Below are 23559 nucleotides of genomic sequence, written 5' to 3' on the forward strand. Positions count from 1 at the left end.
TACCATGGTTCACATGTGAGGCAGCGAGTGTGGTTCACCTATCCAAACACGCAGGTACAATGCCATAAGACACAGAGAGAAAGGAGACAACCCCAGGGTTAACTACGTACCAGAAGCAATGGAAACCTCAAATCCCATTTCTTCTACAGCAGCTCGGAGCTCTTCTGGGTTAATTATAGAGGGATCATAGAGAATTGTTCCAGTTCCATCAGCCAGAGAGACTGATATTTGCTGCACACCTTCCCTTTGTGAGATCAGGCCTTCGATGGACTGGACACAGGATGCACAGGTCATGCCAGCAATAACAAGCACCATGGTACAGCACGTGTCTTGCACCTGGGTTCTCTGGGCAGGGACAGGGGAGTGACGTGTAGAAGACCTGTTATCTGTCCCACTTCCTTCTGCTCCATCAGGAAGAGAAACTTTAAAGTTCCCTGGTGGAAGAGCCTCAATTGCCTTCTGCAGGGCCCCCGGGGAGACATAAGAAGGATGGTACTGTACTTGGGCAGTTCTGTTCTCCAAGGACACCTGAATATTTTGAACTCCTGGGAGTTTGCTGATATTTTCTTCAATATTCCGGACACAAGACTTACAGTGCATTCCATCTATGCTCAGTTGCAGGGTGACCACATGGCTCCCTTGGTGCTCCAAGGTCTGAGAGTTATTGACATTCTGGTTAAAAGTTGAAGGTGTCTTTGAGTAAGTGCTCTGTAACCGCCCAATATCAATTTGTCCCAGGCTTACAGGAGCCACTTTGTTCTTGATGACAGCTTCGAACCCCATGTCATTGACATGGTCCCTGAGGTCTTGAGGTTGAATAAGATAAGGCTGATAAATGATGACTGCCTCTTGGTTGCTGAGTGAGACTCTGACTCTCACCACTCCTTGCAGTTTCCCAATCTTGCCTTCTATGGAGCTGACACAGGACTGGCAGGTCATGCCCTCCACTCGAAGCTTGACCAGAGCCTCCAGGGCTGGCAAGGACCTTAAAGGCCAGGAGTCAGCCTTTCCTTCTGCAATGCTGGCCTCGAAGCCCATGTCCTCAATTTGACAGCAAACCTGTGGCAGGCTCATAACTGATGGCACATATTTTACAATTGCGTTGCCTTGTTCCAGGGAAACCTTAATACTCACAATGCCTTTCAAACTGGAAATCCTGCCCTCAATAGACTTTACACATGACTGGCAAGTCATGCCCAAAATGCTGATGGTGCCACTGGTTGTCTGCGAAGGGCACGTACTGTCCGGACTATCTTCGTAGCCAACATTGTCAAAGGCGAAATTCTGCTTCATTGTTGGTTCCCAGCCACGAGCAGGCAAAGAAAGTTTAGACAGACTCTAAAAGAAAAAGAAATAACTTTTTTTATTCTTAAAACAAAATTTTTTTCTAAATTATCCCACCTTGTCTGTCACTGAAAAAATGGAAAACAATGCCACTGGTGTTAAAACATCCCAAGAGTACAAAGCATAAAAAGCAGGGAAAGAAAGCTATAGACATCACAGTTGACCCTGAACAATGCAGGGGCTGGGGATGCCAATTCCTATAGTAAAAAATCTGCATATAATTTTGATTCCACAAAAACTTAACACCCAGCCCTCCACATCCATAAATTCCCAACCTTAGATCTAAAAAGTTGACCCTTGAACAACACAGGTTTGAACTGCACAGGTCCACTTATTCATGTTGTTCGAAAATCAATTGTGTTTATCAAATGAAAGGGTTCAGACAGGTTCCTTTTAGTTCTGACATTCTGTGATTCTGACCTACAAGTCAACTTGCCTACCTTAGTGAAATGTTTTTTCTTACCTAGAAGATGTGGAGATGTCTATGGGAAAGGAGGAGAGCATGACGCAGTTTACAAGCATAGAACAAGCATGCAAGCCTGTGACAGAGACAGTAAGCACAGCAGCCCACAGGTCTCCCAAGAGACCCTCCCCCAGTACTGGACGATACCTGAAACCGCCCCCCTAACTTGGTCCTTTCAGCTCTAAATTAAGGATTTCGCTGCAATGCAAATACAAAGATTAGGTAACACTTTAATTCCGTATCTCATTCTAGGTGTGTCTGTCTCAATCTCTCAGCAGGGCTTAACTATCCTTAACAATCACAGGGTACTCAAGCATGTCAAACTCTCGGCATGTTCCAAATGCAGACCTTCCAGGCCCCATGGGGTCAGACCATATATACCCGTGAAAAAAGATCTGGAAGTATGCTCCGTGAGTCAGAGGAACTGAGCTGGGCCAAGAAGGGCAGGAATGGAAACGCTGGGAGAATAGGAAGTTGAGTTTAACAAGGAACTTCTCAATTCTGCCTTTGCTGAGTGTCACTGTCCTCCCTAGTATTCAGGACAGCTGTAGTCATTACATAAAATGACAAGTGTGTTACCAAATTAAATGGACCCATTTTCTTAATATACCACAGTACAAGTATAATTACCTGGTTTCTTCTCATAATGATGAGGCCTCAGCCATTCTATTAACATAACATGATTTTCTTTCACAGGGTCCCAGCCTCAGCACTCTCTTAATTAGATACAGTTTTTATACCAGTACTATTACGTATTTCAGAAATTTGGGAACAGGCCTTTATACATGGTACATGATGAAAAATCATGTCACTCTCTGCTCCTACACAATCCTACTTATCTTCAGACGAATCTCAGTTACATGGATCTCCGTATCGCCATGCATAAAATGCATAATCTTTCTAACTTCAGATTTTGAGCAGCTTAACAAGTTTAAATAACTTTTAAAACCAACTATAAACGTTCATTTGTATAATCCACAAAGGAAATCATAAGCTAGTTTGAGATTAATAATTATAAAGAATTGTTTTTAAAAATACTTACTATAGAATTTTCTAAAATAGTATAGAAAAGAGGGAATAATTATGTAAGGGACAGCAACCAAGTAGGGTTGCTGAATTCAGTAAGTAAACTGAAATTATATATGGTGTAAATATGGAAATGTAGTATATCAGGATGACATGGCTCAACAGTATTAACTGACAATTGGATAGCCACACCTCAGAAATCTATCTGGAAAAATATAAATCCAGAAGGTATGTATCAAAAGACATTTCAGATAGATTTAAAAGGAAGATATAAAAAGCAGAATAATAAAAACATAGGGGAATATCTATTATAATCTCAGAGTGAGGAAAGTCTAAATATGACAAAACAAAAACAAGAAAATCCAGAAGCTATAAAATTACAGATTGATATATCTAACTATAATAAGAGAAGAAATTGCTCAAACCAAGGCAAAAGTTAAAGAAGAAACTGAGGGGGGAAAGCTTGACTTCACATTAAGCAAACTAAGAGCTAATTTCTGTAACACATAAAGAGGTCCTTCAAAGAAGAAAAAGGTTAACAACCCAACAGAAAAAAAGAGGGTAGTTCATCAAAAAGAAAATACAAATGGCTGTATAATATATAAAAAACGATTAAAGGAGAAATGTAACATTCAAACCTCACTGTGGCACAGTTTTCAACATTCAGATTGGCACTCATTTTGATCCTCAGAACTAGTGGGAATGTCACTTCTCTGGAAGGCAACTTGGCAATACGTATTAAAATTACAAATTCACATATTCTTTGACCCAGCAACTTCATATCTAAAAATTTAGCCAGTAAATATATATGTTTATATGCAAAAGGAAGCATACAACAAAAGATTGGAAATAAATGTCCATAAATAAGAGGATGATTAATTAGATTATTGCACAGCCATACAATGGAATACTATCCAGCTCTTAAAAAGATTAAAGCAACTTTGTAAATACTGAAATAGACTGATATCTAATATATTGTTCAGTGAAAAGCAAGGCACAGAAATATATAGTACCTTCTGTTATCTATTGCTGCATGACACCAAATTAAGTGGTTTATAACGAATACACATAGATTTTCAATTTGGACAGGGCCTGATATATTAAGCTCGCTCTCTATGCCACATAGCATTTTCTGGAGTGGACTGCTCGGGCTGGAGGTGCCACTTCCAAGATGGTTCATTCATCACAATGACTGGCAAGTTGATGCCAGCTGCTGTCTGGAAGCTGGTGGTTGCAGAAACCTCAGTTCTGTTCCATGTAGCCTCTAGGCTGGGTACACCTCACAATTGGTGGTTTGTAGGTTCTGAAAGGGCGTGTCACAATAGTGAGCATGCCCGGAGAACAGATCCCATGTGCAAGCATTTATCAAGCCTGCCCCCTGCATCACTCTTACTAGTTTGCCATTGGTCAAATCTAGTCACATGGATTCATCAATATGAAGATAATTACATAAAGACTTAAACACAGGGAGGTGTAGTTCATTGGAAGGACCACCAAAATGAATCTATCACAGTATGCTAGCATTATTTGCGTGAGAAAAAGACTATTGTACATACAGATGCTTATACATGCATGGATTATCTCTGGGATAATATTTAAGAAACTAGTGCAGAATTTGAGAATTGGACAGTTGAAGGGATCAAGTGACTAGGGTATAAGAGGGGGAAGAGTTACTTTTCACTGTACAACTTACTATATAATACCAAATTGTGATACCAAATTCTAATAACTAATTGAAAAATTAAAATAAAATAACATGAGTATAAAGGAGACCTAGAACTGTGACTTGATTGTAATTGTAATTGATATTAATTAAATACTTATTTAACTGAAAAAGATGAAATGAAAACTAAGAAAATATCTAACGACATTCACTTTAATATGTTAGTAAGCAGAAATTGCCTCCTTATAAAAAGACATAAACCTCAACCACCCAGTCTGTTGGAAAAATAAATCCCTACCCAACTCCTTTTTTTTTTTTGTCTTAGGTCTAGCTACACCTTACCAAACCCCAAATCACAGTGCTGGTTCTTAATCCCTGGATTACTGCCAAAACGGGTTAGCAGAAGTGTTGGAAGCTATTTGTTTGTAGCAAACAATGCTCAGAGGCACCCCCTTCCTGACAGGCAGGTTTCTAAGGACAAGCAGTTAAGGAAGACAAAACTTTGCAAATAATCAACTTTATGAATCACCAGAGTATCTGAAGGTTTACAATCTCCTAACAGTTATTCAGTGTTTGGATAGTTTATAAGTGTACACACGTGGTGGGTGGATGCGCATACTTTTAATTCCACTCTGAAGACAATCCTTGGTGGTGAAAAACTCTCATGTAATGAGTTCAAACAAATAAATTTAGGTTTAAGGACTCTTCAAGCAATCAAGGGCATTGGAGAGTGGGCCCAGGAGACAAATTCTGTACTCAGGGAAAACCTTGTAGAAGCCCTAGTGTTGTTTAATTCTCACTAAATTATGTACTCCTTGAAGACAAACATCTGGGACTTCTGTAGGCCCAACACCAGGTTGGGGAAGAATTTTTGCTAGCTTTTGAATTTTTAATAAACTACTAGTATGATAGGCATTGGTATTAGAAGGGATTACAAATACAAGAGGAGCATATAAGCCTAACCAATGGATAAAAAACACTGGGGGGAGGGGGCAGGTAAAGGCATGTACTGGGGGGAAGGGGAGGCCGGGGGAAGGTCAATGGGGAAGGAAAAAAATAGGAGACATATGTACTACTATTTGTAATACTTCAAACAATTAAAAAAAAAAAAAAAAAACAAATACAAGAGGAGAGAGGGATTCCACAGAGGGAAATCCAAAATGAATTTCCATTCTTTACTATCTCTCCAAGCACCCAGGTCACATGGAATTTGCTGAGAGTGCCAGGTAAAAATAGGTAAAGGAATATAAAGTGTTGATTCAACAAGATGGAGGGAGGAAAGAAAAAGAAGACTTTCAGGCCAATCTGGTATGAAGAAATTGGAAATCAGGTGGCATGTTTTGATGAAAGTTTTCAAAGCCAGACTAAAATTGAAAAGTCGTAGAAAAGAACCGTGATTACACATCAAAGAGCAATACTATCATGTACATAGTGGAAAAACCACTAGTCACTTTTGAGATCTCTCAATTACATATGGATCCCCATCACCCTTTAAATAAGGTACCACTTGCCCACTTATCCTTGAGACTTCTTTCACTTTGAAGGGTGTATAATGCCCTTAACCACTTATAAGCCAAAAATGTCATGCATGTAGGCAAATTTTCCAATATATAACCTCCACCTCATACAACTCTATATTCCTAAACTTTCACAAATTCAAAATACAGAAAAGTCCTGACTTTTTTATATGTACACAGACCCAATGGTAGCAAACAGTTAATGATTCTCAGTGTTATTTTATAAGGATGACATTCTATATCCCTAATACTCAAGGTTATTCTATAAGGAGGCATTCTTATCACCATTTTACTGTTGAGACAGACTGAGATTTATCCAATGCCACAAATCCATTTAAATAACAGAGCTGGGATTTAAACCCAGCTCAAAAGTCTAGCAAGCTCTATTTTTTAAAAAACAACTTTTGAGGTTACTTTTTCTTTTTAGCCATGTTAATTACAGAAAGAGACTGCAATGCAGAAAAGCAAAATGAAAGAAATACAGCTACTGGAGCAGTACAGAGTGAATGTAGTAGGGAGGTAAGGGTGTGGCCAGGACCACTGAGGCCAGCTGCCTGAGGCTGAGCCTGGCCTTAATCCCTTAGTATCTGTCACCTCTAGCTATCTTGGGAACTTCAGAAAACTACAGTAGAACATCAGTACTCTCTCTGCTTTCTTCAATACGTATCTCTAACTCCAAATCACTCAAAGCAACTACATTTAGGAGATAGGACACAGGCAGAGGTGGCAATTTTGTACATCCTCCTGAATACACTGTGACTGAGTCCCTGCCTGGCTCTGTTCTTATCTGATAACTAGAGACCTGGTGCACGTGATTCGTGCACTGGTGGGGGGTGTGGCCTGCGAGGATCGGTCCACTGTGGGAGTGCCCCACATATGGCCCTGATCACTGCCCAGGCCTAGGGACCCTACCCTGTATATTGGGAACAGTCTCTTAGATTTAAAAATTAAAACCTGGCAAGGCTACTCTAACACTGAAAAAACAGGATGATACAGCAATGACATGCATGGACTCTGGCTTGCACATTTTGTGGTCAGCCCTGATGCTGACACTTATAATTGTGTGACAAAGCCAACTACTTAACTTCCCTCTGCTTCAGTTTTTCCACCCATAAGATGGGGAATATGGTATTACTGCCTCAGAAGGATCATGTTATGTACTACTTTTTATAACCAGGGCAAAAAAATGTAGCTGCCCATACAACAGCAAGATGCCTTTCACCTGTATGAAAAGTATGGTCACTGGTGCATGCAGTGTCCCGGATTGTGAGAGGGATGTCCAACTGCTGGCTTAGGCATGACACCGCCCAAGGGGTCCCGGATTGCAAGAGGACACAGGCCTGGCTGAGGGACCCCTCCTCCCCACCCCCCCATGCATGAATTTCGTGCACCAGGCCTCTAGTCTACACTAATAAAAGAGAAACATGCAAACTGACTGTCCCTCCACTATGCCGACCAGCCAATCAGGAGTGAGTATGCAAATTAACCCAACAAAGATGGCGGTTAATTTGCATACACAGGCTCAGAATGAAGACTGAAGACAGCGTAGAAGGAAGCCAAGTGCTGTAGAAGGAAGTGAAGAGAGCGAAGTGATGGAGAAGGGAGCGAGGCAGCGGAGATGGGAGGGAGCGAGGCAGCAGACAGGGTGATGGGGGGGCCCCCACTGGCACCTGCCTTGGCTGGCGGCCTGGTGCCGCCCACTGGCTGGCCCCGCCCCCCAATCACCACTACTGGTCACGCCCTCTTGGGGGGCAGATGCTCAATGCAGGAGCTGCCCCCTGGTGGTGAGTGCACATCATAGAGACTGGCCATTCTGTCATTTGGCCAATTTGCATATTAGAGTTTTATTATATAGGATGGTTTAACAAAACATTTTCTTCTTTGCCTTAGATAAAATGAAAATCCACGTTTGTTTTCTGGTATTGTTACCGGGGAGACGACCAGACCTCGGGTCTTCTCTTCTTGAGGGAAAGATTTCAATCAAGAGACAAAGTGTAGAAAAACAAGCAATAATTTACTGACCACAGCAAAAATATACTTAGGACAGTGAAACAAAGAAGGGCATAGAAGAAGCAATGGGAGAGCCTAGACTAAGTTGCCTTGGCTCACTGAAAAGTCAGAGAATAGGGGGCCTTGGAGACAGGTTCAGGGGGATAGCCTGGGAAGAGCTGCCACTGCCTATTGCTCCCCTGGTCGCAAGTCTCATGGGGTCCCTTAGAGCAGTAGTCAGCAAACCACAGCTCGCGAGCCACATGTGGCTCTTTGGCCCCTTGCGTGTGGCTCTTCTACAAAATACCACATGTGGGCGCGCACGTAAAGTGCGATTGAAACTTCATGGCCCATGCGCAGAAGTCGGTTTTCGGCCTGGGCGAGTCTATTTTGAAGAAGTGGCGTTAGAAGAAGTGGGGGTGTCGGTTGGGAGACGCGGCACAGGGGAGGCACACGCGATTCATGCACAAGTTGAGTGAGCCAGTCAGTCAGCAGTCTCATTGTGCAGTGGTTAGTGCTAGTCGCATCCGCAAATCCCGCGCGGGTGACAAAGTACCTACTCAAAGCATAAAGTTACCTGTATTTTTCCAACCAGCTGCAAATCCTACAGGTATTTTTGTCATCAATTTAAGAATTGTAATTATTTTGTGTTTCATTATTATAAAATGAAACTCTTTTTAGGTGCCCTGTTTGACATGGCTACAAAGAAGAAGCAAAAAAAAAAAAAAAAAACGGAAGACGAAAACTGTGAATTTAAAGTTGAATGGACCGAGACTTTCGCGTTTATTCAAAACTTAAATGGCCTTCCGACCTTTCTTATTTGTCAGGAAAAATTGGTGCATAACAAGAAATCAAAGTTGGAGAGACACTTTACAACTAAACACGTGTCATTTAGTACTAAATATCCTGTCAGTGATGCAAGGAAGAAAGCAGTTGAGGAACATCAGAAAAGTCAAGAAAAATCAAGTTCTGTATTTCATTACTGGATGCAATCTTCTAACAATGTTAATATTGCAAGTTTTGTGGTTAGTCAAGAGATTGCTAAGAGAGGAAAACCATATACAGACGGTGAATACATAAAACGTTGTTTTATAAATACATCCGAAGAGCTAATTCGGGATTTTAAGAACAAAGCAGATATTCTAAAAAAAATTAAAGAGTTACCATTGTCTGCTAAAACAGTGAAAGATAGAACAGTCAAAATGTCTTTGAATATAACCAACCAGCAAGTCGAAGATCTTAAATTGGTTTCAGCTTTACCAATAGCAGTTGATGAGTCTTGTGACATAAATGATACAGGGCAAGTTTCACTTTTTGTACGATTTATTTCATCTACAGGTCCTAAAGAAGAACTTTTAGGATTATTGCCACTCAAAGGTCAAACACGTGGAGAGGATATAGCAAATGCTGTAATTGAATGCATTGAAAAACATCATATTCCACTCGATAAAAATGTCTCAATTTCAACAGACAGGGCGAAAAGTATGACCGGCGTAAGAAATGGGTTTGTTGCTATTTTGAAAGAAAAAATTAATCACGAGATACTTACTTACCATTGGATCATTCATCAAGAAGCGCTTTGTGCGCAGACACTTCCAGAAGAAATTTGCAAAGTTATGGAATTGGTGATTAACATTATCAACTCCATTATAGCTAAAGCTCTTAATCATCGCCAATTTAAAGAATTTTTAGTTGAAATGGAGAGTGAGTACGCAGATCTTCTGCTGCATAACAAGGTACGCTGGTTATCAAGAGGAAACGTTTTGAAACGTTTCGCTTCCTTATTAACAGAAATTAAAGCATTTCTCCTTGAGAAGGGTGTTCACTATCCAGAACTAACGAACGATCAGTGGATCCAAAAATTTTATTTCATGGTAGACGTTATGTCTCATCTAAATCAGCTTAATCTTAAACTACAGGAGCAAGGAAACACAATTTTTTCGATGTTAGAAGAAGTTATTTCATTCGAAAACAAATTATCTCTTTTTGCTCAAGATTTTGAAAGAGAAACTTTGATTCACTTCCAAGCCTGTGGAAACATCGCCAAGAAAATAATTCTGATATTGACATTTGCTATTTCAAAACAACACTTTTAAATATGAGGGAAGCTTTTCTCAACAGGTGTCAGGAATTCAGAAACAACAAAGTGACGTTAGCCTTTGTTAAAAAAACCTCTTAATGCTACTGTAACAGAATTAAATTTTTCTCCCTTTAATATTGACATTGGCAATTTTGAAATGCAATTGCTGGACTTAAAAAACAAAGAATTGTGGAGCTTGAAATTTGAACGTCTTTGTGCTGATATAGAAATATTGGAGAAAAACAAATGTGAACTTAGTTCACAGCACAAGTGGTCTGCTTTGAAAGACCTGGAGAAGGAAGATATGTTGATTTTTAACACCTGGAATAGTATTCCTGACTCATATAATCAACTGAAAAAACTAGTGTTTGCTGTTCTTTCCTTATTCGAGTCTACATATTTATGCGAACAATCATTTACAAGCACGAGCCTTATCAAGAGTAAATTGAGAAGTCGTCTTATTGATGAGAACCTGGAATCGTGCCTAAAATTAAAAACAACAACATACAAACCTGACTTACCCAAACTTTCCAAGGAGATGCAAGGCCATGTTCAAATGATTTAATTTTATGGATATTGTAAGGTAAATTGTAAGGAATTTAATTTTATCAAGAAATAATATCGTTATTAAGTATGATATCAAGTTTTATTCAACGTACCTATAGTTTAACTAAGACTTAAAACTTTAAGTAAAGTTTATCAAGTTAATTTTAGGGAACGTTGTGGAGTGAAAGAAGATGTAGTGTCGAGGATTGAGAAAGGTATGTTGAGATGGTTTGGACATGTAGAGAGGACGAACGAAAGGAGATAGACAAAACAAGTATGCGAGATGAGTGTGGATGGGAGAGTTGGAAGGGGTCGACCTCAGCGAATGTACCTCAATCAGATTGAGGACGTTTTTAGCAAAGGCCAGCTTAGGAGTACCCTAATTAAGTTAATAACAATGTACCTACCTATATAGTTTAAGTTTAAAAAAATTGGCTCTCAAAAGAAATATCAATCGTTGTACTGTTGATATTTGGCTCTGTTGACTAATGAGTTTGCCGACCACTGCCTTAGAGGTTAGGGGATACATGGGGGCAGGAGGGAAAAGATGGGGAAGGGAATGGCATGGGTGTGCTCCCTGGAGGGACAGCACCCTGGGACTCTCCTTTACAGAGGTCTTAGGGGCAGATCAATAGAATATTTATCAGCTTTATGCTGATGTATCAAAATGCAATTTATTCCCTTAATTTGTCCCTGGGTATGTTTGACAAATGGCACTTAATTGGATTTCTGTTATCATCTCCCAGAGTAGGGTGATTTAAGCTATTTACCCTTTAATTGGGGAGCAGAAGTGAAAACCATTTATTCTTAAATGTCCTTGGTTTAGGGAAGAAAGGATTTACTAGGTGGCTGAAAACTGCTGTTTAACTATCTGTCTTTCCTATTCATCCTGTCCTGGAATTTCCCTAGCTTATTACTATTCTGTAACAGCATGAAAGTAATACTTGTTTATGTTCTTTAATTTAAATTTTTAACATTGGAAAACACAGAGTTGGTGGGGAAAAAAATAGGTTTACAGCTGTGACTATGTGAAGCAGAGTTTATTCTTGTATTATTCTTTATTAATTACTAGAGGCCCAGTGCACGAAATTCGTGCACGGGGTGGGGGGTGTCCCTCAGCCCAGCCTGCACCCCCTCCAATCTGGGACCCCTCGAGGGATGTCCGGCTGCCCGGTGGGATCGGGCCTAAACGGGCAGTCAGACATCCCTCTCACAATCCAGGACTGCTGGGTCCCAACTGCTCACCTGCCAGCCTGATCACCCCCTAACCACTCCCCTGCCAGCCTGATTGATGCCTAACTGCTCCCCTGCCAGCCTGATTGATGCCTAACTGCTCCCCTGCCAGCCTGTTTGCCCCTAACTGCCCTCCCCTGCAGGCCTGGTCGCCCCAACTTCCCTCCTCTGCCAGCCGGGTCACCCCTAACTGCCCTTCCCTGCAGGCCTGGTCGCCCCAACTTCCCTCCTCTGCCAGCTTGGTCACCCCTAACTGCCCTCCCTTGGAGACCTGGTCCCTCCCAACTGCCCTCCCCTGCTGGCCATCTTGTGGTGGCCATCTTGTGTCCACATGGGGGCAGGATCTTTGACCACATGGGGCAGCCATCTTGTGTGTTGGAGTGATGGTCAATCTGCATATTACTCTTTTATCAGATAGGATAGAGGCCTGGTGCACGGGTGGAGGCCAGCTGGTTTGCCCTGAAGGGTGTCCCGGATCAGGGTGGGAATTCCCTTGGGGCGTGGGGTGGCCTGGGCGAGGGGCCTGTGGTGGTTTGCAGGCTGGCCACACCCCCTGGCAACCCAAGCAGAGGCCCTGGTATCTGGGGTTTATTTATCTTCTACAATTGAGACTTTGTAGCCTGGAGCAGAGCCAAGCCTTTACTTGCTCCGTGGTGGCAGCCATTTCTGTTGGGGTTTATGTATCTTCTATCATTGAATCTTTGTAGCCTTAAGCGGAGGCCTGGGCTGGCCAGGGTGTGTGGAAAGCTTGGCTTCCTCCATCGCCTAGGGCAACCCTAGCCTCCTGCTCTTTCCAGCTCCGTGGCTGCCGCCATTTCTGTTTGGGTTTATGTATCTTCTATCATTGAAACTTTGTAGCCTTGAGTGGAGGCCTAGGCTGGCAAGGGCAGGCGGAAAGCTTGGCTTCCTCCATTGCCGGGGAAACCCAAGCCTCCCTCCTGCTCTCTGTGGCCGTAGCCATCTTGGTTGGGTTTATTTACATATTCGCTCCTGATTGGGTGGTGGGGCGTGGCTGGTGGGCGTAGCGGAGTGGTGGTTAATTTGCATATTACTCTTTTATTAGATAGGATTGTATTATTCTCCATATGAACAACTGTAAACCTACTTTTGCCCACCCTTATATATACAGATAGTAAAAAATCAGCTTACCCATAAATAACCTCAATTTTATGTATTAATAAATAAGTATAAGCTCTTGTAAGTCTATATTCCTATAGACTTGCCGAAACCGGTTTGGCTCAGTGGATAGAGCGTCGGCCTGCGGACTGAGGGGTCCCGGGTTCGATTCCGGTCGGGGGCATGTACCTTGGTTGCGGGCACATCCCCAGTGGGAGGTGTGCAGGAGGCAGCTGATCGATGTTTCTCTCATCGATGTTTCTAACTCTCTATCCCTCTCCCTTCCTCTCTGTAAAACATCAATAAAATATATTAAAAAATATATTCCTATAGACTTAACATGGGGACATTGATTCCTCCTCAGTGGGGGTTGTAGAAGCTGACATCCACTTCCCTCAGGCCGCAGGAAGCCCTATTCTTGCAGAAATCTTCCTGCAACAGGCCTCTAGTGTTAATATAAGCAACAATAATATTAATTATTGCGATAAAAGTGACAACAACAATGAACTGATGATATAATTGTACATGGCTTTATACACTACAGAACATTTTCATGTATGTTTGTTTAAATATGTCTTTCCTACTTGTTGATTTCTTGAGGGTATGTCTGATAGTCTTGGGTATGAGTAAATCCAAGCCTCAGTTTTCTTAGGTATAAAATGGGGTAAAAATGTCCTCCCGACAGTTTTGTAGGGAGGCCTGAAAGCTAAGGGGACTTAAAAAGGCTAACATCATAAATATTTGAAAATGAATGACTATGAAGACAAACATGGCCTCATTTGATCTTCAAAAGCAGCTCAGGGAGGTATGCAGGGAACTTATTTTCCACCATTTTACTGACGAAGAAAACTAATAATTAAAACTAGTGTACTTATTCCCCCACCCCCACTTTAACCCATTCAGACTGTCCTTTAACATAGTTTTCACAACAGTCCAGAAAGAGCTTCTGGTGATTATTATTTAAATTTTATCTACTGAAAAAAACAAACTAACCCAAACTCAGGCATTAATTAATGCAGTCATTGCTGAGGGTCCACTATGTGCCTGGGCTGTGTGTGCAACAACCTGCTCTCTGACGTCAAGGGCCAGCCCCAGCCCTGGTGCAGACTGCACTTTCTGGAAAATTCCATACAAATGACCCTTGATTGCCTGTTTTGTTCTCTTGACCACAGCAAGAAAAAACATTAAACCCTTATGGAGAACCTGGATTTAGTATAGCCACTATTTGCCCAGGAGAGTAAGTAGCATTAATAAAAAATAAAATTAACAAGCTTCAATACATATATATGAACATATTGTTTTCTACATACAACAAAATAAAATTTAGAAATTTAGAAACTAAAAGACTTCTCCCAAAAAGCACTTCACAATATTACCTCAGAAACCCATTCGCATTCTCATTTTAGTTTTACTATCAACCATTTCAGAGAATTCTGCTTTAACCATTTCAGAGAATTCCACTGCTTTTAACATATATGTATTGTAACAATTACTCAGATTTTTATCAACAGCTTTTTTTTTTTGCATCAGAATCTTCTCTGATAACACTGTATTTCAAGTCTCCCCTAAACAAAGAAGTTTTATTTTTTTTTATTTCTTTTAAATATATTTTATTGATTTTTTTACAGAGAGGAAGGGAGAGGGATAGAGAGCTAGAAACATCGATGAGAGAGAAACATCGATCAGCTGCCTCCTGCACACACCCTACTGGGAATGTGCCTGCAACTGAGGTACATGCCCTTGACTGGAATCGAACCTGGGACCCTTTAGTCCGCAGGCTGACGCTCTATCCACTGAGCCAAACCGGTTAGGGCAACAAAGAAGTTTTAAATAAAAGGTCTGTCACTATTAAGCAACTGTCAGTATCTTGGAATATTTTTTTACATTTGAAAAAAATAGTTTAAGTCATCAGCATAGGATCATAATTTCCTTATGTCATTCCCCAGAATTATGATAAGATAATGCTCTGAAAGACCTACTTTAGATACATGCAATATTATCGCTGGTTAGAAGGAATGTCACACAATGATATTAAGACAATTCAGCTATTTATATTATACTAGAGGCCAGGTGCACGGATTTGTGCACTGGCGGGGTCCCTCGGCCTGGCCTGGCCTGCCTGCACCCTCTCGCAATCCAGGACCCCTTGCGGGATGTCAGATAGCCAGTTTGTATGGATCACTGCAGGCCCAATCCAGACAGAAGGGAGCCCGATCTTGTGCATTGAACGTCTGTCCCCTGGTGGTCAGTGCGCGTCTCAACGACCAGTCGACTGGTTGTTCAGTCACTTAGGCTGATAGATAGATAGATAGATAGATAGATAGATAGATAGATAGATAGATAGATAGACAGACAGATAGATAGATTAGAGACCCAGTGCACAATATTCTTCCCTGGGTGGTTGGGGGGGGGGGGTCCCTCAGCCCGGCCCAGCCTGCACCCTCTCGCAATCCGGGACCCCTTGGGGGATGTGCGACTGCCAGTTTAGGCCCAATCCCACAGGGACTGCTGGCTCCTAACCACTCTGCCTGCCTGCCTGATTGCCCCTAACCACTCTGCCTGCCTGCCTGATGGCACCTAACCACTCTCGCCTGCCTGCCTGATGACCCTAACCGCCTCTGCCTGCCTGATCGCCCCCAACCACTCTATTGACATAGAAAGACATCCATGATAGATTAAAGAGGGAAAATGTGCAGGAATGTATGAGCATACACTATACCCTATTTGTCTAGAAGGGAAACAAATCCATCCTTTTATAATCTGTTATTGATACTAATCTTGAAAAAACTAGATTAAAGAAATCTAAAGTGCTCTAGAAAAACAAATAATATTATAGTACTGCTCCTGCTGCTGTAACCACAAACAATGGTCTAAAATTAAAACTTTAATTAAAAGCAGTTTATAGTGGGTAGCCATGTCCTAGGCCAGTATCTTCCCTGACAAAGGTCAATCTTTACCTTAACTAAGCCGATTGTCTTTCTGCATCTAAGATAACATGCCTGTGAAATGTCAGGGTAACTTGTAACTTCTTTTTCCAGACCCTGAGGGCAAAGCCAAATGCGCCTGGGTGTCAGGACAGAGACCATAAATTCCTTCACTGTTATTGTACCCACCTGGGTAAAAGAACTATGTGTCTATCATTTTACTTTTTATCCAATCCCAGAGGTTGCCCCCCTCCTTTGCTTTCTCCCGCCTCCCTAAATCTATCACCAATGGATTTCATGTAACCCACTTACATCTCCTCCTTTGATTGTAATGTATAAAACAAGATGAAAAACTGCCATTCTCTGGAGCATTATCCCAATCTGTTGAGATTCTGCTTCCTGGCAATTGTTGACAGTTTGGCTCAAATAAACTCACAAAAATTCTTCACAGCCAAAAACCGGTTTGGCTCAGTGGATAGAGCGTCGGCCTGCGGACTGAAAGGTCCCAGGTTCGATTCCGGTCAAGGGCATGTACCTTGGTTGCGGGCACATCCCCAGTGGGAGGTGTGCAGGAGGCAGCTGATCGATGTTTCTCTCTCATCGATGTTTCTAGCTCTCTATCCCTCTTCCTTCCTCTCTGTAAAATATCAATAAAAATACATTAAAAAAATAAAAATTCTTCACAGGTTTGCATGTTTTTATGTTAACAGTAGTTAGTGACTTCTTTAAGTGACTGGATCACACCACTACATCTAATTTTTCCCCTTTATTTTAGCAGGGATATACCTGTGCCATCTGGGCTAGCTTGATTACATCTAGGCAAAAATAAAATCCAATCTATCCGCCCCTCACACAACATACAATGCTGTATCTTGCTTTCTAAAATGGTCAGGTCCTAACAATATAAATCCACTTCTCCTTTATTTGTTCTCTCATTCAACAGCTTGATTACTGAGGACTGATATACTATCAGAGATATGGACCCTAGAGTCAAATAAAAACAGCCGCCAGGATTAGCCAAAGTAGTCAGTGAGGCCATGGGTACGGAGTCCTGGGCAGTTGTTTCTGAGAGGAAGAGGAATTCTGCTTTCCAGCTGGAACCAGTCCCTAGTAACCTCTACCCTTCCCATTCCCCCAAAGAGGGATTCTGAGAGGCAGGGGCCTATTCCTTTCCAGTCCATTGTCCTGGGCCTAAGAAGAGACCAGACTCTAAAAAGAGACCAGGCTCAGAAGGTCTGTGGAAGCCGGGACCAGAGCACCCAGGCCAGGCGCTGAGGTCCCTTCGGTTAACTTGCTCCTGTTGTGGGGAGGAGGTAATTCACTAGGAACCTCACCAGGCTTAGCCCAACCTGCGGAACCTGCTAATACACAGGGGGATGCAGGGGATGCCCTCTCCAGACTTCATGTTTTTTCCAGTTATGCTTTAAAAGACATTTTTCCCCTCCTCCCAGTCCAAAACACAGAAGAAAGTTCATTTTAAAGAAGTTTTCTCAAGCATTTTCAAAAAAAATTACTATTTTGCTATCTCAGACACTGAGCTAAAAACATAAAAGCTGGCCGTAAACTGCATAAATGCACATTCATAAATCTCTTTTTACATAAATCTCTTGCATAGTACAATTCAAAAATCTCTTTTTACAAAATATTAGTTTTGGGGACTTTCTAAACAAATAACCCTAAAAAAACAAACAAAAAAAAAATAACTACTAAAGGGGCAAAGTAATTATGAAAGTTTTCCTTTGTATCTAACTAGTCTTTTTTCTCTCCATGTACCTAAGGCAATGAAAAAGACCCCCTACAGACCATCAGTCCCACCCAGAATTCCTACTAAAAGACATCATTTTTCAAAATGTTACACTGCCTTACTTTTGAATATTACCAGACCTTTAAGTTAACAAAATTTTCATTTGCTTAAGAGCAGCTTCTTTTTCCAGAAACATTTTTGAAATGTTTATTGAGTCGAAATGTGGAGGTTAACAAAATAAGACATACATTTAAAATTTTAAAAAGGGAAAGATCCATTTTTGTCTGATTTGCATTTTGGAAAACATTTGCTCTACAAAGGCTTATAAAATGTCCTGAAAATAAGAAGCAATAAAACCCAACAAGGTTTATCCACCATAGTCTTAATCTCTGGAGAATTCACCTTGACTGCTGTGTTTCAGTGCTATATTCACTGAGCTAGATCTGCACCCCTGACGCCTCATATGTAAGACATGGAAGAAACCTCCATCTATAAACCAGATCCAACCCCCTCTTGGCTTTTTAACCCTTCTGCAATTGCACTGACCTGACTGGAACGGATTTCCTGTGTTCCATTCAAAACCTCCCGGGAAAATTTTCCTTCCTCTGATGGGGGAGAGCCTTTCTCCTCCAAAGGCATCTGCCTGGTGGGACCCCTGTCCCGAGGGCTCCTCCTCAAAGACCACCACTTGTGGACAGACAGCAGGGTCCCCTGTGAGTCATGCAGAGTTGCCGGGAAGGACTGGTCAGAGTTCCTGGGCGTCTCACCCCCAGCTTTCTCCATTGCTGTGTCCAGGGTCACACCTTCACCTCCACTAAAGCAGTTCACCTTCACCAGACTACTTGGTCACCTTAGAAGGAAATGATTTAAAAGTATCCCCCTAACTAACAATGGGAAGGCATTTTCTGTGCTCAGTCCTGCAGGTTCCACTCTGCTCCTGAGCCAGCCCAGGAAAGGCCGAGCGAGTCTTCAGTCTGGCATGCAGCAAGCCTCAGGAATTCGAGCAGACTGCACACTGCTGTACATATATTTGCTCTTGTTTATCTCAGTCATCACACTGCATTCAACACTGGGACTCTGCACACAGCCCGCACATGCCCCTGCCCAGAGCGGTTGGGACACCTGGAGGCAGGTACAGGAGCCCAGCGCAATCATCTCCCAAAGGTGAGTAAGGTTTCCTTTTGGCCATGTGCACTTCCAGGAACCCAACCTAGAGGCAGGGGAAAAAGGCCACTTACTACCAAACTTCCAGCACTTTCTTGGAATAACCTCAGCCTCTTCCATAGCTCCAGTGCTGGCGGTGTGCAGAGCGTCAAGGGAGAGAAGTATTTCCTAGGCAACATGACTTGAATTATCAAGGAGTAAGAAAATTCCGTGTTTTCTGTAGCTTTGTTTTTCCTTGGACCAATGAATGGCTTGACCTCAGTAAGAACTGACTACAGAAACTCACTGGATAACAAAGCTTACCCGTGGTTTATATGTGGCAGAACAGCCAGGAACTAACACAATTCAGGCTTCTCAGGCTACCATCTGTTCCGCAGGAGGATTAAGAGGAGACATTAGACAGTGTGGTAATCCGGCTGCCTCCAGCTCTGTTAGCAGCAGTGCCTCCCTTCCCACGCCCACCCCCACCCTCCACAGACAAGGGGAAGGAGTTACCTCATTCCTCTATGGGAGAAACGGCTCCACCAGCCACTAATCCTGGCAACACCTCCTGGAACAAGTTAGTGTGAAGTGTGCACACTGAGGACTGAATGGAGCTGGTTGGTAAGACAGTCACTCTGTGTCCCCTTCATTACTTTCACTCTCACCCCAACAATGTGCTGCTGGGGAGTGAGGAGTCATAGGGGTGTGCACCCAATGAGGACATTTAGAACACATCCCCTTCATCCTAACCGGTTTGGCTCAGTGAATAGAACCTGGGCCCGAGGACTGAAGAAGGGTCCTGGGTTTGATTCTGGTCAATGAAGGGGGTGTGCAGGAGGCAACTGATTGATGTTTCTCTCTCATCGATGTTTCTTTCTCTCCTTCTCCCTTCCTCTGTAAAAATCAATAAAATATATTTTTAAAAAAGAACACATTCCCTTCTGTTCAAGGTCACTGAGGATCTGCTTCTTAAGGGTTACTTACAGTGACCCTTCCTCCCCAAGAACTCTTGACCAAGAGATCTGTTCTTTTTTATTTTTTAAATTTATTTTATTAATTTTTTACAGAGAGGAAGGGAGAGGGATAGAGAGTTAGAAACATCAATGAGAGAGAAACATTGATTCAGCTGCCTCCTGCACACTCCCTACTGGGGATGTGCCCGCAACCAAGGTACATGCCCTTTACCGGAATCGAACCTGGGACCCTTCAGTCTGCAGGCAGACGCTCTATCCACTGAGCCAAACCGGTTAGGGCAAGAGATCTGTTCTTTTTGAGGTGAGGTGGCCTCACCACTAGTCCACTCACCACAGGCCCTTGGTGACTCTTCTATTTTCTTCTATTTTCCATTTGCTCTGCGGGGATGTGGTCATTTGTTCCACTTCTGGAACACACTCAGGGCAGCCAACTCCAAAATGTGTGTGGGTTGGCTTCCTATCTTCCATGTGCTCAGCCAAAAAAGAACCTGCCTCCATTTCTAAGAAATGCCATTTAAATCAATGACCCAAAAGGGATATTTAACGCTAATGGCCTCAGCCCCCAATCCCACCCAGAAGCCAACAGAGATGAGCCTAGTGTATGTATGATCTCTTTCTGGCAATCTCTCAACTCTTACTTGCTTACCTATGACCTCCCTATTTCCTGATAGGATCTGTTAAGATTTATCGATTGATGCCTGCTGATCACCTCACATTTCCTTTATTGGGCATGATAAGTAGGTCTTCCAGATACCTGAGTCTTATCCTTTTAAGCACCAAATTTTTAAAAAACTTTGTGCCACTCTGAGTGGAAATCTCCCCAAAGGTATAATTTATCTTTCTACTGCCTTTTAAAATATGAGTTACTATCCTTATTTCAACTTTTCCTTAGTGATATGAGATCATTATAAATAAAAATGCTTCTTTTGTGCAGTAGCTGTGAGTAGTTAATAAGGAAAGTACGTTGGCACCATATATCCCAAGCAGCACTGTGAACTGAAAAATATACTTTACTGTAAAATACTTTTTCTTCTCCTAAATGGTCACTCAAACCCAAAACACAGCCAGAAAAAGGAGGCAGGGGCCGGGTTATAAAGGGCATAAGGTTTAGACTTTGCCCTGTGGACAGTGGAGAACCTTCAGTTTTTAACAGAAGACTTAACGTGATTATATTTGTGATTTAGAAACAACAGTTTGGACAGGCAGAGGAATGAAGACCCAGGGGAAGGGGATTATACTAGTAGGGTTATAAGGAGCAAAGAATTAACAGTAGAGTGGGATTAAACAAATGAGGTTGTCCTCCAGGCTCAGCATCAACTGATGACAGCAGGTGACACAAAGAGCGGACCTGAGGATGACAATGCCATTTCCAGTTTGGCAGAAATGAGGAGAAATGAGGGCTAAAGGGAAAGCATGTCTGCGGGTGAAAATGATGGATTCTTCTTTGTTCCCATAGAATCCAGGAAACAGCCAGGGCTCCAGCCACTTTCCCAGGCTAGAGAATCAAGTCCAAACTCCTTTTTCTGGAACTTTCTCCTTTCCTCACACCTGACTGTTAAATTTCCAGCCCCTCCCCATCTAATCTTCCTTATCCTTTAAATCCTGCCTCGCCTTAGAGGCGCCTCCACTCTAGCAGGGCTGTCTCTGAATTCCAGTATCACTAGAGTGAAGACTACAAACTAGCAGCCTTTATGGATACTGGATGACAAGTCTCCTTCCATTGAGGCTGCACTCAGATCAGGCCCTACTTATCAATGATGCCTAGCATACACTCAGCAGCGGAAAACCCTGTAAGCTCCTGGAAGACGAGGTTCTTCCGTCTTATCTGTCCACAAACCTGACAAGGGGGTGAACAAATATCAGATGTTAAATAAATACTTGGTAAGCTAAACCACAGACGGATCAGAATGCTTTCTATCTGCAGTCTCACGGTGCTCTTAGGCCCCTTATGATGATGCAAGGGCAAACTCCACTCGTCTCTCACATACTAGTATTCCTCCTAGAACTATAGGCTTTCAGTGTCTCCCTGACTAAATTAGTTTGTCTCCTACATGTGCAAAGTTTATTTTCCAAACTAAATTCATCTTGTTTATCCCCTACCCACCTTTTCAGTTTCTGTGAATCTCTTCTGTATAAAAATAAACATTTCCTTGGTTTCCTAAACAATTCCACTGTAACGTAAGAAGTCTGGGCCCAAAGGCAGATGGGCAGCTCAGGTTACCAGGAACCTTCAGGACAAAGGACCCTATTTGAGGGGGGACATCTGATTCAAATATTTCATCACTCACAAAGATTACCTGCTCACCCAGCTAGAGGCTAACACTGGGCAGGGCTTCTCAGAAAAAAATGCTGGGCCAGTTCTCCCAAGACAGGCAGAGGAGTCCCAGATCCTGTGACAGGACAGAATGACAGAATCTGACACTAAGCTGCATGCTGGGAAGCAATGGCCCAGAAGGTTCCCAGAGAACATGAGCAGTACAAACAGCCTATCCTTTACAACAGGGTACAATATTAATAAATGAATATAATTTAGGAGCCTGACAGTCAAATATTTAAGTGCTGTGCACAAAAGAAGATACTTTCTGCCTTCAGAAATTTATTAGCAAGTTAGGAGAGAAGAGCGGTAGAGTGCAGTATTAAAATACTAAAAAAAATCATTCAAACATTAGGTGCTGGGATATGGGAGACTTGCCAGGGAAGAAATGGTGGGCCTGGACTTCTGCGTAGCCGCTCCTCACACCCCCAGGAACTGGTGACTTCAAGATTGAAACTGTTAGCTCTGCATGACTTTTACACCATTATATTGACAGGAGACCAACAAAGAACACCTGGGCCAGCTCACTAGCGGGAGTGTGCTTAAATAAAACTGCACCTAGCTTAACAGCCCAGAGCAGTGTTCGGCAAACTGCGGCTCGTGAGTTTGGCCTGACACGCCTTGCAAGACCAGTTTCCTCGTTGACTCGTTGACTAATGAGTTTGCCGACCACTGACCTAGACTCTCGATTCCAATAATTACAGGCTGTTGTTGTTCCTTGTGATTAAACCCCTATCCCAGTGGTCGGCAAACTCATTAGTCAACAGAGTGGTAAACCACGGCTCGCGAGCTTCATGTGGTTCGCGAGCCACGGTTTGCCAACCACTGGCCTAGAGTAAAAAAATCACAGTGGCTCTAAATTATGAAGAGACTGGACAGGGCCACAAAGAAGCGGATCATCAAAGTTTAAAAGTCAATACAGTTAATTATATGCACTTTCAGCCTCCTTGGCTGCCCTCTTCATCTGGCACCCAACCTGGCACAACACCAACACTGATTACCTCCACATTCCAATAGACTCCAAATCTGTCTTCCTGCAGTGGAACAAGGAGGAAACGAAACACACTGTGGACTAAAGGGGCCACATACTAACCTGACAAGCTCAGGGAAGACCTGCATGGCAGTCTTGCAAAATCCAAGACCTAAAATAACCACAAGGATGGTCTGAAATTAAAACTTTTAACTGAAAGCAGTTATGGTGAGTAGTCACGTCCTAGACCGGTATCTTCCCTGACAAGGTCAATCTTTACCTTAACTGAGCCCATTGTCTTTTTCCATCTATGATAACATATCCTTGAAATGTCAGGGTAACTGGTAACTTCCCTTTTTTTTCCGGAACCCTCAGGACCCCACCAAATGCCCTGGGCATCAGGACAGATACCACAAATTCTTTCATTGTTATTGTTAATCATGTTAATTGACTGTTAACTATCTTGTACCAACCTAAGTAAAAAAAGAATGTGTCTATCATTTTACTTTT

The 23559-nt window shown here is 42.4% G+C and overlaps 1 protein-coding gene across 3 annotated transcripts in view; it reads right to left on the bottom strand.

The window, feature by feature from the left end:
- The window catches only part of ATP7B (ATPase copper transporting beta), a 97996-nt gene that overhangs the window by 46913 nt on the left and 27524 nt on the right, over positions 1-23559 (bottom strand). For all 3 annotated transcript variants that reach the window (XM_080662339.1, XM_080662338.1, XM_080662340.1), the window contains exon 3: positions 111-1338. In XM_080662339.1, the coding sequence (XP_080518465.1) occupies positions 111-1338 (1228 nt within the window). The remainder of the gene's footprint in view (positions 1-110; positions 1339-23559) is intronic.

Source organism: Plecotus auritus (assembly GCF_963455305.1).
Source record: "Plecotus auritus genome assembly, chromosome: 3".
In the NCBI taxonomy this organism is placed as follows: domain Eukaryota; kingdom Metazoa; phylum Chordata; class Mammalia; order Chiroptera; family Vespertilionidae; genus Plecotus; species Plecotus auritus.